This window comes from Opisthocomus hoazin, chromosome 22, assembly GCF_030867145.1.
Source record: "Opisthocomus hoazin isolate bOpiHoa1 chromosome 22, bOpiHoa1.hap1, whole genome shotgun sequence".
NCBI classification, from domain to species: Eukaryota; Metazoa; Chordata; class Aves; order Opisthocomiformes; family Opisthocomidae; genus Opisthocomus; species Opisthocomus hoazin.
Window position 1 is genome coordinate 6,345,365 of NC_134435.1, and position 17,949 is coordinate 6,363,313.

At 53.4% G+C, this 17,949-nt stretch overlaps 1 protein-coding gene across 1 annotated transcript in view; it reads right to left on the reverse strand.

Moving 5' to 3' along the window:
- Positions 1–16,052, reverse strand: part of MGAT4B (alpha-1,3-mannosyl-glycoprotein 4-beta-N-acetylglucosaminyltransferase B) — a 54,079-nt gene extending 38,027 nt beyond the window's left edge. The window contains exon 1 of the mRNA XM_075441395.1: positions 15,881–16,052. Within this exon, the coding sequence (XP_075297510.1) occupies positions 15,881–15,977 (97 nt within the window). The 5' untranslated portion in view covers positions 15,978–16,052. The remainder of the gene's footprint in view (positions 1–15,880) is intronic.
- Between the last annotated feature and the right edge of the window lie 1,897 nt (positions 16,053–17,949).

Sequence of the window (17,949 nt, forward strand, 5' to 3'; positions counted from 1 at the left end):
GAGACACGTTGTGCTGGTTCGTATTCCAATAACAGATTCGTGGAACCGCACAGGTACAAGGGAAGCGTACAAATGATGTCTCGCCAAACGACTGCTGGCAAAGAGCAGGATTTGTGTATTCATTGCTCACCGCTGCACAGTTACATACATTTTAATTCCAACCTCAAACACAATTTGGACCACGGCAGATGTTTCCTATAGCGCAGGCTTCCTTCGGATGAGAGTTAATTCAGTTTGAACATGGCAGCAACGAAGAAAGGGATTTAAACAAATATTTTCTGCTTCCTCTCTAAGCTTGATACTGCAGAGATAAAAAGGAGGGAGTACAAAATTGAACAGCTAAACCTGCCTCTCCCGGCCTCGGCTCGGAGCTCAGACCAGCCCTGCGCTTCCCCGCTGCCACAGGCTCCCCTCTCTGGGACACCAGCCTGTGCCGAAAAGAAATTAAATTATTTTAATGACGTTCTTCCGGATGCACACTGATGTAACCGAGAGGAGAATATGCCTCTTGTTTTCGGCTGCTTAAGTTTCACCAGGAAAAGGGGGCATGCTCCTCTGCAAAACTCCTCTTCCTCTCCCCTTGCTACCCTTGGCAGCTTCCTCCTGTTCCTCTACATCAATAAGCAGATCATTATTTCACCAGCCGCAATCAAAACCTTCCCTAAGATAAGATCCAACTGCAATTCTACATTCAGGTAGGTGCCCACACTGAAGAGCCCTGAAATGCTCTGAACGGGTTGTGTGCACGGGGATCGTCCCCTGACCTATCAGCAGAACGGGCTTGGGAAGCGACAGCTGCTGGAACAGTGCACACGCAGCGGAGTAGGTTAAGGGGAAAAAAATACTATAAATAGTTGGAATCACAGCAAGAAATGTAGGCAGAGCAGAAGGAAAGAGGGCAACTCAAAGGAAGCTGGCAGCAGGAGAGGAGATAAGGACTTCTCCTGGAAGCCAAATTAAACAAGACCGCATGGACAAACAAATCCACACCTTCCCACCTGTGTGCTACGCCACACACCAGCAGACGAAAAACGCTCTTGACCTTTTCTGTACTGTTTGGCTATCCGAATGTTACCCACCTACGAGCTCTCTCTTGCTAACATCTTCCCCTTTCCTCCTCTCCATCGAATCCAATGCCTGATGCCGACCACCCCCACGCTCATCCCCGCCACCGCAGCCATCTCGGCCACTGAAGGACACTGGATTTTAAATGGCCAACTCTGCCATTGATGACTGGCCCACCTACGCAGACCCACTTCTCCTAGCCCAGCCTTCCATGGTGAAGCCGTGCGGAAGGCTTCCCCGCGCACCCAGCATGTCCAGGGCACACCAGAGAGGATCCTGCTCTCAGCTGGGACTTCTGAGCACCATGGGGTCACCATCGGGGGTAGCTGCAGAAATGACCACCTTTGGCTTGAAGGCTTTAGGAATAATTAACCAGCACTGTGGAACAACGGAGGAGTGCTTGAAGTTTCAATCCCAGCAGTAAAACACCTCCTTTGATGCCCACAGCTGCTACGAAGGGCTAAAGGTCGTCATTTTGCCTGACCTTTAACTACTACAGCAATACTTCTTGCCCTACATTTTAGAAGTTATGAACCACAGCCCAGATAACAGCGCTCAGGCTAAGCGATCTGCCAGCGTCTTGATGGATTTCCAAAGAGAAGTGAAATATCTGCCTTTCTCAAGTGACTTGAACGATACACGCACAGAGAGCTCTGCAGACATCCAGAAAAATGCACACTTTCTCTCGGGGCACAGCTCAGCCAAGCAGGAGATGGCAGGAGACAGTTTATTATGCTCTGTGGAGGTAGCACAGCAGCTCCAGGTACCACTTCATCACAGCACAGGGTTGAGGAATGGAGACTTCAACTAGCAACTCGGCCAACCAGACACCACCAACAAGGAGCAAGTAATGAAATTTCTTAGCGAGTGGTTCATTCAAAGGGCATGCAGTGATATCAAGAACCAGGTAAAAATCCCCACTAAGATCTCTGTGGAAATCAAGAGCATGTAGCAGGGCTGGTGTGCTCGCAGATAAGATGGATATCTTGCCTTACACAGCAATCGGTCGATTTTTAGGGGTCAACTGCCAGACCTCACCAGACTCCTCTTGCAGAATGTCGGCAGTTTTAGAGCAAAAGCCTGTGCCAGGCACCGCTGTTAACGTTCAGCCTTGCTCCCAAAGCCACAGGGCTAGTAACTGTGACGAGGAGGTGAAGAAACCTTGATATTCACTCTCCTGTGTGAGCAATTCTGTTTAAGAGTTGCTGTTGAAGAAGTATGAGATGAAGGGTGACCACATTTCTGAAATGTAATTTGTTTCTTAAAGAGCCTTCCAGAGGCAGCCAGGATCCCAGGCACCCTCTTCGTTACACGCAGCCCTATGAGACAAGTGCCTTACCTGGTTGTGCTTAATTGCCTGTCGGACCCTTGTCCAGCCTACCTGTCCCAAACCCAAGCCTGGTATGGGAGGTGTGCGCTTCATGTGCCTCTAAGGACTTCCTCCAGTTGGGACAGGCAAGTGACAGCTCATGGTGGTGTGAACGGCAGATCTGGTGTCAAGAGCAACTTCCAGCCCACAGCAAAAATAGACATACCAACTCCTTGGATTTCAGTGCAAGATTGGCCCTTGTAACCTCTCTGTGCCACACGAAGGAGACTGGAAACCCAAGTCCACCCTGGACAGGCTGGCATTTCTTGTGTGACTTCTCATTAAAAGCAAGGAAGCCCTTCTGTAATTCCAATAGACATCTGAACCTTAACCGTACTGCCATGCCGACAAGAAAGGATGGGAACATTGTGATTCCAGAGGGTCTACTGCTGAGAAACTACAGCTGGGCCCTCTCCATGCGGTGAATGATGGAGTCTTTCCCCGACAAGACAGCCACGCACAGCATCTGTCCTCCAGCGTGCAAAGGAACAACGCTGACTGCTCATCCTTCTCTTCCAGCTGGAGGACGGCTCATGGGCGGCCGTCTCGGCTGAAGTCCCCAGGCCCAGTTCCCATCGTCGGATGCGCAGCCTGGCTCGCCGAAGGATGCTGCAGCCTCCGGTTGCTTAGCGTGAGGCTGGGGAGAAATGAGTCTCTGACAGCTGGCAAATGCGGCTGCCTGCAGCTGATGGGGGAGAACGAAGAACCAGACGCTTCTCAGAAGTGCATTTCTGCCGCCCATGCCTCTGAAAAGCAGACCTCCTCTGACCATGGGGTCGTAAGGAACAGAGATCCCGTAACGCAGAGCTTTGAACACTGTTAACTGATCCGACCCCATCCAAATGTCACGGCTGCTGTCAATACCGAACTGTTCCTTTCTCCTCCTGCCATCCTCCACTTCATCCAGGGGCATCCATTAGGTTCAAACACAAAGGCAGCAAAGAGCCTACAACAAGAGCCTCATTAACTGACTGTACAACTGGATTTGTTTTGGAGCACAGTGCCGTCCCCCGCACCGCAAGGCAGGGTTCTTGCTGGGGGAAAAAAATGGATCAAATTAAAAAATATCTTGTGTACCTTAATATAGCAAGCAGCTCTGCCGTCAGACTTAAAACAACAGCATTAGCAGCTGTAAAAGGGGAAAAAACCCCAGGAAATCTCCCAAAACAGCGGACCAAATGAAAAAAGAAAAGGATGAAGGAGGTTTCAAATCCACCCTGGAGAGAATGTGTCACAGCTTTAACATGCTGTAGGGAGGGGGTGAAAGGGAAACAGGCTAGCAGAGACCAGAAATCAGATTTATTAGGACCAACCAGGTAGATAAAAGATAGAGGATCACCGAGCAATGATGGTTATTTTGGAATCGGCTAACTTCTGAAAACGTCTAGTCAGCTTTAGCATTTCATACACATGAAATTAGTGTCCACACAAGAGTACTCTCCTGAAAGGACAGGATTTAATGCAGCCGAGATAATTATCTAGATCCTTCTTTATCCCATTAGTGGTTTTCATTCGCATCCTGGAACACCATAAGCGGATTGTTCAAGAATTATTTGCCATCCGCTGTTTCAATCCTGATCGGAATTATCTTTATATCTCGGTACGAAGAAAAGAGATTACATCCCTGCCAGGGCTTGCTGCAGTGCCCTCTTTTCTGAGGCTCCTTTTCTCATTTTTTGTTCTAAAAGGTGATGGAGAGAATCAGGAAACAATTGTCCCGGACATGATTTCGCCCTCTCCCCCTCTCCCTGCCCCCCGCGTATGTCTGGGAGGGAGGACAGGGTCTTCCCACCCCATACCCTGCAGGAGATGGACCACTGCACCTGCACAGGGATGAAGCTCAGCGAGACGTAGTCATCAAATCACTCAGGACAGGATCCAAAAATGCTCCCAGCTTCCTTCTGCACCACGATCCACCCATAAAAGAACCAGGATGAAACTGTTAAAAGCCATTAAAGAAACTGCTTGATGCAAGCGAAAGGAGCGGGACTCGCTGCCCTAGAGCTCCCAGGGGCGCGTGCCAAACGTCGCGCTCCATGCTCTCCAGTAACGCATGTCCCTACGCAAGCTCTGATGGAGATAAAGCCAACATCATTCAAACAGTCAACACAATCCCTTGCTCCAAGGCCTAAAACAACAAGACGACCGAATTCCCCTCCCAGCCACCCTAGCCGCCTGCCAGCCTTTGTGTTAACGGAGGAACGACATCTCCTCCCAGGTATGGCGAGGACATAGCTCGTCTCCCCACGGGCATCTGCGAGTCTGCCCAGCAGCGCGGAAAGACGCCTGGACAACGGAAAAACCACCCCTCCTCCTTACAGAAACATCAGGAGGTAGGCATTCAGCCCTGACACCAGGAGGAATCCATGTATTTTTTAAAAAAACACGCTTTACGGCGGTGTAATGAGATCTGTAGGAGAGCCATCTTTATAAACAAGTTATTAAAAGGGGGAGGAGGGACACAATAATAGCAGGTGCCAGTTACTCAGCTCCCGGCAGAGACTTTCCAATTTCTCACCTTCCCCCAAAGCAAGATGTGCCGCTGTACAGCAGCGCGTTTACTGGCGGAGCAATACTCCGGATTGGAATTATCTTTACACCTCCTCTCCCACCAAGCAGAGCTGCCGCTGGGGAGGGGCAGAGCCACAGCCCCACCAACCCCGCACCAGAGCCGAGACCGATACCGCCTGAAACTCATTTGGAAAGAGCGAAACAGCAGAAAGCAAATAAAACCATCTTTTTATTTGCCTCCAGAACCTGGCCACTCCTCCCGCCAACGGGAACAGCCGATTCGTGAGCTAATTGCGACTGCCAGGTTTGCGTCCCTGCAAATCTCTGCTCAGTTTCAGGAACAAAACGCCCGTCGATGATGTTGTTATTCTAAGATGGCAGCATGGTTTCAGCCAGTAAATGTCCACATGGCAACTGGAGCCGGCAGAGAGATCCCATCCTTCGAGGCGAGCACACCAAGGTAATTATTAATATTACAAAAGTAATCCGAGCCTTTAAACTCATTCTTTCCAAAATCAGCAAATAATTACCAAGGCCTTCAGCAATCAATACCCAAGATAAATAGACAATTAAATTGCAAAAGAAACCGAAGAAAGTAGTTAATATTTGCCAAACACACTTTTTCATGGTAACAAATACTTCCAGTAAATAGATACTTTAGCTCACTGGAGAGGCACTTTCAGAAAGTCATAAATTAATCTAATAAAACAGACAGACAGGGTGGAACCAGACATTAACGAAACACAAACTGATCTGCACGGAGCCAATCCACAGTCCGTGTCCTATTTCTGCTCATCCACCGTTCTGGGTACTTGCCTCCCCCACCCCGGTCAGCTCTCCCGCTCGGGGAAAACACGCGTCTCATGCAGCGTCACCGGCACGACAAAGCAGAGGATTTCAGCCATCAAACGACGCAGTTTGTGCTCAGCTAGAATCTGCATTTCCAGTTTTTTTTTTTCCTAAATACCTCTTGCTCCTCAAAGTCAGCAAACGAATCTGCTTTTAAATACAATTCTTGTTTTGCCTTTAATTTACTTGAAGCTCCATCCACGCGGTGTGAGATGAGCTCTCGCTGCCCGGCAGTGCCAGCGTCCCCAGGGCACGTCCCTGCTCCGGAGCCAGGAGGGCTTGTCCTGGGCACTGCGCTCTGCCCCGCCATCACTCCTGGGACCCGGCGGGACTCGGAGCAGCCCCCGACACCCGGAGCCAGGACCAGCACCGCCTCCTCCCCGGGCAGCCCAGCCTTCACCAGCCTCTACCCAAACCCGCTGCTTGGAGTTAACGAAGCCACGTTATCAGGTGGGCACCTGGTAAAGTTCCTCAAATGGCAGATAACTCAAACTGGGCATGATTAAGGGAGGGAGAGAGGTGTGAGATGTCGCCCATCCCGGTCATTTTCTGCAACATCAAAGGGAGAAGGGAGAGAGGAAACCAAGGGACATGGAAGACAAAGAGAAAAGATATCAAAGCCAGCTCTGGAGTGAGCGCAATGAGAGATGGCACGAGAAAGGAATAGTGAAAACACGAAAGGCGAGATCAAACAAAAGCGAAAGATCACAGTCTGGGCACAGGGAGGGGGGAAGGCAGACCACCACGCCGCTTTCACCAGCATTAACTGAATAATTCACTCGGCAGCTACTTGTCAGTGCCGCGGCTGAGTCTGAGAGAGTCCAACTCCAGCCAGGTCCACCCATCTACCAGGCGACCCATACCTGCCCTTCACAGCCAGCATGGGGACACGCCACGGGGACACCACACAGCAGCTCTGCTCTCGTCAGCACTCATCTTTTGGGGAGGAATACAGCGATTTAGTCCTCACTCGGAAAACTTCTCCAGCTTCTTCCGTACGAAGTTCTTGGTACTGGCAGGGTTAGCGTTGCTGCTGTGCTTTCACCAAACCAGGCTATATTATATGTATCTTCATGTCCTGGTTTTGGTTAAAACACAAACGATTTTCTTTTATGAATCTTCCTTATAGCTAAGTTCTTCTAAGTAACTGCATTTCTCTGAAGCTGGCTGCATATTTTACAGACACTGTCCGCTCCAAAGCTGATAACACCTAACATTTATACTAAAAATACACAAAACCACCTAAGCCTCTCTCCCTTTTCCTCCTTTTCCCTTCCTCTGGTGGGAGGGTGGGGGTTAATAGAGAGCGTCTGTCACGCAGTTTATTGATGCCCTGCTTTAAACCGTGACACTTAATAGCTCATATCTCAGTATTGGAAGTGTTTCTTTGATTATTTACATGGGCTTTTGAAGGCTACACAACATTTTTGGTACCACAGGCCTCCTACCTCAGCCACAAAATTCCTTGGAGCGGCGACAATACATAGAGGATTTATTGCAGAGTATGTACAAATAGCGAGTGACAAAAAAGGGTCTCCAGGTTCAACGTTATTTCCAGCAAGCTCTCGCCACTACAGGGAGAGAAGAAAAACCTATGTGCTCTAAGGCAGTCTTGAAAATGTGATCAGGACGGTCTAAAAGCTGATTGAGGAATAGGTGCAGGCCAGGCAGCAGCGCTGGCACAAGCCAACGCCATGCTCTTCCCCCCGCTCCCCCCATTCAGCATCCATCCCACAACCAACGAGTCCAAAACCACCACTGCAACCACTGTAGCTAAAAGTAAATGGACACTGCAACTCGACAAAACCCATAATGAAAATAGGAGACGGGTGGAGATTAGTTTTTGCACAGCAGCTCCTTTAAAGCCTGATGATTTACACGTTAACGCTACTGCTGTCCACTTTCATAGAAGCAGACATGAAAAGCTCTTGCACAAACGTGGCTGGTCACTTCGAAATACAGATTAACCTTTAGGTAAGTATTTACTCTGTACGTGGCGCAAGAGGACAAGAATATTTCAGTCTTAGGGGAGTCACTCCAAGGCAGGGGCAGGCAGGAGCGAAGGTGGAGTTACGGAGCACAGACACACGTCCATGCTAATGCGTGGACCCTGGAGACTCGAATGCCACTTGACACCGGGACGAAAACAGAAGGAGAAGTGGCCAGTGCCACAATTGGTGCAGAAAGAGATGATTTAAAAGAGAAATCTGCCTCCCCCCCCGCCATTTTCCTGCTTTGCAAGAGCAGCCTGATGTGAGCTGAAAAACAAAGGCAAGAAGGGCATCGCTGAATAAAAAGCCCCCTACACTTCAATTGGAATAAAAGGCAGAAAAAACGCATTTCCCTTCGTCAAAGGCAACACTCCTCTCCCCGGATCGGGAAGCTGTAAGCAGATGCTTGATCAACAGCCCCTGAAAAGCCTCTCCTCCTGACCACGTTAACCTGCCAGCCCCCGCTGAAGCCCTCTGTTCATTTTTGATAGTTTCCATAATCCTTTAATTTGACCAGTGGCTTCTGCCGCCGCAGCAGCCCTCTCCACCCACCAAGCCCCGCCAGCCTCTTGGGCTGTGTCTCGTGAAAAACAAAACGTCCACATCAGAACTGGTGTGATAACGATACGGACAACCTTCACAGAATCACAGAATGTTCGGGGTTGGTCCAACCCCCTGCCGAAGCAGGGTCACCTAGAGCAGGCTGCACAGCACCACGTCCAGGAGGGTCCTGAACATCTCCAGAGAAGGAGACTCCACAATCTCCCTGGGCAGCCTGTTCCAGGGCTCTGTCACCCTCAGAGTCAAGAAGTTCTTCCTCATGTTCAGCTGGAACTTTGTCTGCTTCAGTTTGTGCCCGTTGCCCCTTGTCCTGTCGTTGGACACCACTGAAAAGAGTCTGGCCCCATCCTCCTGACACTCACCTTGAAAATATTTATAGGCATTTATAAGGTCCCCTCTCAGCCTTCTCTTCTTCAGTATGAGCAAGCCCAGCTCCCTCAGCCTCTCCTCGTAGGAGAGATGCTCCAGTCCCCTCCTCATCCTTATAGCCCTCTGCTGGACTCACTCCAGTAGCTCTTCATCTTTCTTGAACTGGGGAGCCCAGAACTGGACACAGTGCTCCAGATGGAGCCTCACTAGCTTCGTCTCCACATACTTTCAAGCAGGCGGCTCGGCCCCACCTCTGCAAAGGCTTCCTGCAAAGGTGCGGATGCCTGTTGACAGCCAGGTGCCCAAGGACAGGTATTTGTTCGTGCTTCTTTACACCGTGAACTGAGAAATGGTACCTCAGCAACTGGTTTGGGGCTTGTGAACAGCGAGAACCGCGGATAACCCGAGCCTCCCCGCAGCAGCCTGCGAGCAGCCTTGCCCAACCTATCGCGAAAGCAATTTCTCCATCACTTAGCAGGCTTCAGAGCTTTCCGGGGATGACCGGCAGCTTCACTTAAACTAGCCAGCTATAGACGTGTTTCACATTAAACACTAAGTGAATAATCAATGAACATTCGGGATATAAGCACAAATCAATGATTTGTTTTAGATGAATCAAAGGGAATCACAAATGAGAAAGGGTTTTGTTCTGTAACAGAAGTAAACCAAGAGCAGGAGTTGATGCAGCTGGGTGGGTGGATGTTAACCTCCTCTGCCTGCTCCTCTCCTACGCACTGAGACGGACCCCGCCGCCACCGAAGCGTGGCTGTGTCCTCCAAACCCCTGTGAGAAGAGATGCCACTGTCCCCAGAGAGCAGGTGGGAACTGAGGCATCAAACCAGCCGACTGACTTTCCCAAGACTGGGAGGGATACGGCATAGCAAGGACCAGAATCTGAGTCTCCTACGTTGGGGAACGCTGTCCCGGTTAGGAGAAAGCCCTCTTCCCCTTCCCCTTCAACTCCATCACGCAACCACAGCTCTTCTTGTTGGCGCAGCAACAGGACACGGACGAGTGCAGGTGCAGCACAGGTCAAGAGCCCTACTTAAAGACCTAATAAAAACTGCAAAGAAATAAAACCTGAAATTCAGGTGACTCCAGACAATGAAAGATTGATTTTGATAAACGCACATCAATAGATTGCATGGTGTCCCTTGCTCTTGAGATGAATTTGGTCAAATCCCAGGTGGGACAATTTTGCAAACGCTGCTGCATTCCGGCCACCGATTGCACACAACGTCTGCTGAGCTCCATCCAGGCCAAGTCAGGGCTCTCGGAAATGCTCCCGCACGTCGTTTTATTCAGCGTGCATTTTAATGACAGGTTTCTAGACTCTGCAGTCCCCCAGCCAGATCCCTGCCTGCACCTCCTCAGCCACCAGAAGCACACGTCGGGTCTGCTGCCGGTGTCTCCCCTCCCAGTAACTGCTTCCAAGGGTTGCAGTGAAACGACCCCAGCTCAGACCAAAGCTTTCACTCGCACCCGTCTGGCTGCAGCCTGTGCCCAAGACCTCAAAGAAACTACACAAAACTTGAAGCCAAGCTGGTGCGGGTAACCGAAATGAAAAAGCAGCAGGAACCCCTGCGTGCCGCAAGATACGGCTCGTATTTAGCAGTATCACCAGCTTTGACTGCTGCTTCTAGAGCGGATTAGCGTTCACGGCTTTTACACACTATAGAAGAAGATTTTGTAAACACGCCCAGAGGAACTTCCCTCTGGGACAAAGTCTGCTTCCCGCAAAGCACACCCCGAGCAAGCGGGGCATCCCGCCACGCATGGCACTGAACAAGCAATATTTCTACATGGAGATGCTGCCTGAGCCTGCCAACACCCCCACCCCCCCCACCACCCCCATCAACACCACCACCATCAACAACACCACCACCACCCCCAACACCACCACCCCCAACACCACCATCAACAACAACACCACCACCACCACCCCCAACACCACCACCCCCAACACCACCATCAACACCACCACCATCAACAACAACACCACCACCACCACCCCCAACACCACCACCCCCATCACCTCCATCACCACCACCACTGGCATCCCGCTCCCCACCACGTTCACCAGCCAAGGGAGAGACCCCGTGCTCAGACCCACACCGAGACACCCACCCAGGATGCGAGCGGCGAGTCCTTCACGGAGCTGCGCACGTCTATTCTGAGGCGCTTTCACAATGCCCACAGGAAGAGCCGTTCCCACGGGATGAGCATCCAAAGTACCGCACGGAACTGATGTTGGGGGTGCGAAGCCAACACGCAACGAGCCACCCCACTTTGCAGGCAAATCTACAGGTACGGAGGTGCCGCAGTTGCGGTTTTATGATGGAAACCTGGAGCTGGCTGGCACTGAGTAACTATAAATTATGAAAATTTGAGGGGGAAAAAAATCTGCTGGGGGACAGGCAGCGTGGGTACAGAGCCCACCCTGAGCTACGCAGCCACACCCCGGGGGTGAAGTCCCAAGCTCAAACCGCAGCATTTCCAAGGGGCAGCATGTCAGGAGTCTCCTAAAAGGTTCACATCAGGTTTAGAATTTCCTATTAAATAAAAAAAAAACTCCACCAAACACTTAAAAACCACATATCCTGCAGCATTTTTGGCTCTGGGGCAGGCTGCAAGGGGCAAAGAGAAGGGCTGGAAAGCCGGTACACGGCTGGCTGGGCAGTCAAGATGAGAGCAAACATTAGGAATGAGAACGGAACAGTTTTCATCATTGAAAAGAAAAAAACCCCACAACAATTTAATTGCAGGGAGGTTAAATTGGTCGCCTTCTTCACATCTGCACCTGTGACTTACCTCAAGTCACGAAAGCTTCCCGGTTTTACCGAGCCCTCAGTAAATCCCCTGCAACCCCCGCGTCGGGCACGCGAGCACCCCAGCCGCTCGCCGACAGCTTGAACCTCCCGCGTGCAGGTCGCCCTCCAGACTCCAGCCCTCCAGGCCCACCTCCCGACAGCAGGTTACTGCAGAGCTTCTTCCCAGGCAGCTGTTGGGTTCTGGAAGTTAAACCATACTTAAACCTAAAATCAGCAAGGAGAGGACACTGAACCTCGGCCAAGATGGCCACCACCACCATGCGCAGCACGTGGTTCCACCTCCGAACCGCCCCGGGATGCTGGACACCGACCGCACGGGTGACCGATTGTCCTATTTGAGGCTGCCCTTCCCTTCCTACTCCAGCAGATGATTTCAAACCTCGTCTATAATTGGAAAGAGGCAGCATCTGTTTTTGCAGACCATGAGGTCAAAACTTCACTAATAACCACAGCACGGCAAAACAGCATTAGCGGGTAAACAAGCCCTGCATCGGTCACGGAAAGGCAGCCCCAGAGCTGCTTGGACCTGGTTTGGTTTCTTTCAACGAACAGTTTTGTCCTCCCAACACAGAGCAGGAAGACAAGATGGCTTTGCAATGTTTTACGTGTGTTTTAACACAATTTTATTCCCCATCAGAGGCAACACGGACTCCTTGCCAGCCCTCCCCAGAACGCAACGATACGAGGAGCTCAGGATCACTGGGAATTGCCTCCAGCTACTCATGGGGAATGGCTGATGTTCCAGAGGACCGGCAAACACGAAGCCTGTCTTTGAAAACTGAGGGGATAGAGGTAAAGAGGATCCAGGAAATTACGGAATAATCAGCTTAACTTCAGTTGAAGTACTCAGAAGACGAAGAGAACTTGAGCAAGAGCTAACCTCACATCAAATCTATCGTATTTCTTCCTGCAACAGGGTACCAGGACTTGTAGGAACGGGAGGAGAAACACAGATTTCAGACAGACCTCCGATACTGTCTGACGGGACATCCCCATAACACAGGCAGGGACACAAGGGCTGGACTGTGGCACCTAAAGGTGGAAAGACCACTGGTGAACTGGTCGTCGCTCTTTGAGTGTGGACTGGGAGGACCTCACCGAAGTGGGTTCCAGCAGAACCCATCCCAGATCTGATACCGCTTGGCGTTTTCAGCCACGACTCGGCCGACGGCAGAGAAAACGTGCCGATTGCCTTTGAAGGCTACCCCAAGCTGAGAGGGACTGCAAACACGTGGGAGGACCAGATCAGACTCAAAACAATCCTGACACTTTCGAAGAAACAGATGGAAAATAAAAGGACGCAGTTCAACAAGGACAAGCGTGAGGTAATGTGATTTGGGAAGAATAATTAACCAGGCAAATACAAGATGAGGAATGAAGAGCAGGAGAAGTTCTGGAGAAGAACAGTTGAAGGGTCAAGGGGGTAAAAAAAATGAAACGCAAGCCATCCGTGGCAAAAGTAAAAAGCAGACGCACTGGGGTGTACAAACAGGCTCAGCGCATGTAAGAGACCCGAAGTAATCCCTTATTCTTCCAAGTAAAAATAAGGCAGTGAATTCAGCCCTGTAGCGCAGGTTAAGCATCGCTCTTCACAAAGGATGATGGTCCAGAAAAGAGTAACACCTGCAGACCAAGAATACATGACCTAAAAAGAACGATCAAAGAAACCAGCGTGGTTTAATCTATATTAGCAGGGACTAAGAGGAGACATGGTAGCAACCTCCAAATATCTGACAGTCTCCTGCAAAGAAGGAAGGAAGGAACTTCCCTGCCTGTGCCCAACAAATGAGAAAAGAAGAGCAATCATGAAACCAAACTGAAGGTAGAGACACTTCTGTTTGTATCGTAAGAAAAATCTCATGGCAGGGCTGCTAAAGGTCAAACGGCTTGTCCGGGGAGCTTGGGCATCTCCGTCACCGGAGGTTTTTAAGAATGAACACGATGACCATCTGTCAGGAAGGGGCTGGTTATCACCGACCCTGCGCAGGGGCAGGAGATGGACTGAACGACCTCTCAAGGTCTTCGCCAGCTCTGCACTAACGGTCTGATACGTCAATGCCGACAATAGCCGGAAACCTGCGGTGCTGACACAGCCCGACCCGCGTTCTTCGTGACCTGTTGCAGCCATCGCTGCTCGCAAGCGACCGCTGGTTGCTGCCAGAGGAAAACGTGCATCCCAGGGAGGGTCCGACCAAGAAGGGCAGGGACAGTGGTACTCACAGTTATTTTTTTGGCACTTGAATGAGCAATGGGGAAACGTCGCTCGTTAAAAACCAGAAGTGAGTCAAAGGACGACACAGACTACTCGGTGGGGTTGGCCACCCTGCTTCGGAAACCAGGAGTGACTGCTCGGAGCCTGTGCAGCGCTGGATGCCGGTTTCACTTCAGTTAACGGGAGGGAGCGACAAGCAAAGCAACTGCTCAGCAGTACCCACAAGCAAGCAGCTCCCGGAGCGCTCCTCTGCCCTGGCACCTACCACAGTCTATCATGGATGTGTTGGAGAGGGTCCAGAGCAGGGCCACGACGATGATCAGAGGGCTGGAGCACCTCTCCTACAGGGACAGGCTGAGGGAGTTGGGGCTGTTCAGCCTGGAGAAGAGCAGGCTCCAGTGTGACCTTAGAGCAGCCTGCCAGTACCTGAAGGGGCCGACAGGAAGGATGGAGAGGGGCTTTTCACAAGGGTGTGTAGTGATAGGACAAGGGGGAATGGCTCTAAACTAAAAGAGGGCAGATTTAGATTAGGTATTGGGAAGAAATTCTTCACCGTGAGGGTGGTGAGGCCCTGTCCCAGGTTGCCCAGAGAAGCTGTGGCTGCCCCCTCCCTGGCACTGTTCAAGGCCAAGTTGGATGGAGCTCTGAGCAGCCTGGTCTGGTGGAAGATGTCCCTGCTCATGGCAGGGGGGTTGGGACCAGATGATCTTTAAGGTTCCTTCCAACCCAAACCATTCTGTGATTCTATGATTTCTGGCTGAAAGTGCACACAACACCTGGCTGCGCAAACATTTTGTCCAGTTAAAAAAACCTCCCCAGCAGAAGCTACCCGACCCACCAGCGTTACAAATGCCCATCACCCACACCTCTGCAGGGAGACAGCTCTGGTGGGATCCAAACCATGTTAGCAGCACGGCAGGAGAGCCCTTCAGCTGACGAACGGGGCAGAGGAGTCCAAGCAGCCGCCCGTTAGGTGCTTGAAGCTGCCAGGAGAAGGTGGCACGTCCCAGGCGCTCCTGCCCTGCTGCCAGGGCTGGGCTGGATGGGCACCTCCACGGGCTCCTGTCATCTTGCCCATCGGAGCCACAAAACCTTCCCCCAGCACTGCCCCAGCCCCGACGCCAACCTTGCCCCACGCGCAAGCTGCGCCTTGTGCCGCAGGATCGTGAAGCCATCCAGCCACGTCCCACGCTCAGCAAAAGCTGCTGCTCACCCGTAGCGGGGGGAGATGCTCACACGGCGAGCGGGAATAGAGGGTCCAGGGCTGGAAAACCTGCCTTCAGCGAGCTCTAAAACTGCAGGAACTGGAAGAGCTGAGTGACTAGCGCGGGCACGAGAGGTCGTGCACCCATACACGAGGCACAGTTCAGAAGCAACCACCACAGTTGTCCTCCAGGCCAGGATAAACCCGGTGTGCCGCTTTCGTGAGCGACAGGATGGGGCAAAGCGACTCTTATGTTGTCAGGAAAACACCAGCGGCGAGCATCTCTGCGACACACGCGCGTGGGATTCCCCCACCACCTCGACGGGACGGGGCCCTGCACCCCTGCTTCGCAGCCACCCGTGCGGGGCAAAGCCAGCCCCGATATTCCGACCCTCGCACCCCGTCCCACCCGCACCGAAGTTACAGGGCCCAGCACGGAGCCGCAGGAGCCGTGCGCGGCGTGGGGAGGGCTGCTCGGATCTCCCCTCACCCCCAGTTTGCCAAGCGACCCCCCCACCAGTCCAGGGGTCCCCCCAGCCCAGGGGTTCCCCCATCTGGGGCATCGCCACCCTTCCACGAGGATTCAACCGGCGGGGCGCCCACGAATATCGCCACAAATACGGGGGTGCGAAGGAGGCAAAGCCCCCCGCCCCACCATGGGCACCCCCGCCCCGGGGCGAGCAGGGACCCCCGGCCCCGGCACCCCCCGCCCTGCAGGGCACGGGCACGCCCGCACCGGGAGTCCCGCGGGTCACGGCACCCCGCATCGCATCCCGCACAGCATCCCACCGGGTCCCGATCCCAGAGGCTCCAGCAGATCCCCCCCCCGCGTCAGGATCCCCCCCACGGCTCCGCATCGCACCGCACCCTCGGGGGTCCAGCAGGGCCCGGCTCCCGCAGCCTCCCCCGCCCCGTTACCTTTGTGCCCGCCGAAGGCGCCGTACCAGGAGAGCGAGAGCAGGGCGCAGAGGCAGCCGAGCAGCAGCGTGAGCGCCGTGCCGCTGCGGAGCCTCATCGCCTCCTCGCCGGCGGGGGCGGCCGCATGTCCCGGGCGCGGAGCGGCCTCGGCGGCCCCGGGGGCCCCGGCGAGCGCGGAGCGGAGCGGAGCGGGGCGCGCTGCCCGCCCGCCCCCAGGCAGCGCCCGCGCCGGGCCGGGCCGGGCCGGGCGGGCGGGGCGGGGCGGGGTCGGGCCGGGGGGCGGGGCCGGGAGGGGGGCGGGGCCGAGGGGCGGGGCGGCAGCGGGCGGAGAGCGCCCCCGTGCGGGGGAGCGCGGGGCCGCCGCGGGCAGAGGGGCGGGGGAGTGAGCGAGTGTGAGCGTGAGCGTGAGCGTGAGTGTGAGTGTGAGAGTGTGTCTCGCGCACACGTGTGTGTACAGACGCGTGTGCGGGTGCGCGCTCAGGGGTCACGTGTGTAAAAGCTCACCCCTGTGTACTTGGCGTGTTCCTACGGATGAGTATGGGCACGCTCGTGCACGTGTAAATACCCACACACGGACACAGATCTATCTACAGGTGCCTGCATGGGTCTGTGTGTGTGTCTGTGCGTGTGTGCACGTGTGCCTGGGTCCATACATCTCTGTGTGCATGTGTGTGTGTGCCTGAGTCCATATGTGTGTGTGTGTGTGCATGTGCTTGTGTCCATGTGTGTGATTGTGTGCGCGTGTGCCTGTGTCCGTGTGTGTGTGTGCCTGGGTCCATAGGGGTGTGTTTGTGCATGCCTGCGTCCCTATATCTGTGTGTGTGTGTGCGTGTGTGCCTGAGTCCATATGTATGTGTGTGTGTTTACATGTGTGTGCCTCGGTCCATAAGTCTCCGTGTGTGTGCGCATATGTTCCTGGGTCCATATGTGCATGTGTGTGTGCCTGGGCCCATACATCTCTGTGCATGTGCATGAGTGTGCCTGGGTCCATACATCTGTGTGTGTGGCTGGGTTCGTATGTCTCTGTGTGCATGTGTGTGTGTGTGTTTGTTCCTGAGTCCATATGTGTGTGTGTGTGTGTCTGTGCCTGGGTCCATAGCATGTGTGCCTGGATCCACACATCTGTGTGTGTGTGCATGTGCCTGTGTCCATGTGTCTCTATGTGTGTGTGCGTGTGCCTGGGTCTATATGTGTGTGGGTGTGGGTGCGCGTGTGCCTGCGTCCATACATCTCCATGTGTGTGTGCATGTTCCTGGGTCCATATGTCTCCATGTGTGTGTGTGTCTGTGTTTGTGCCGGGGTCCATGTGTCTCCATGTGTGTGTATGTGCCTGGGTCCATACATCTGTGTGGGTGTGTGCGTGTGTGCCTGGATCCACATGTCTCTGTGTCTGTGCATGTGCCTGGGTCCATATGTCTGTGTGTGTGCGTGCTGGGGTCCATATGTGTGTGTCTGTGCGTATGCCAGGGTCCATAAGTCTGTATGTGCGTGTTCCGGGGTCCATACGTCTCTGAGCGTGTGTGTGCGTGTCCCTGTGTCCCTACATCCCGTGGGTGTGCAGATGCACGGGGAGCACCCCTCTGGGCGTGGGGGTGTGTTCACAGACCCAGGCGTCCATACATCTCTGCGCTGCGTGGAATCGACTCTCCCGGCCCGTGGCCAGCGGTGCGTGCCCAGCCCCGATGCACGGGGGTCCCTGTGGCCCCCACGGACAGGGCTGCGCGCCCCGCCGCCGCGCGGTGCCGATTCGCGGCCGTTTCCCCAGCAGCGCTTCGTCTCGGTTACAGAAACGGCGTCCAACATTTATCGAGAGAAAAGCAACGCCGGAGGAACATCGTGAACGGAAGCTGCCGCCCGGCCAGGTACCAGCGCTCTCCCGAGGAGCTGGCACTCGGGGGTTACGGCCTCCAGCTGCTTGCCTGGGTGAAGGGCAGAAGAAATCAGATTTAAAGATTATTTTGCTTGTCTTTTCTTCTGTTAACGGGCCCGGTTTTGTTTCACCACAGACCAGGAGGAGCTGTATGGCGAGGTCACGTTCGAAACGCCGACTTCACACGCCTGGGCTGGCT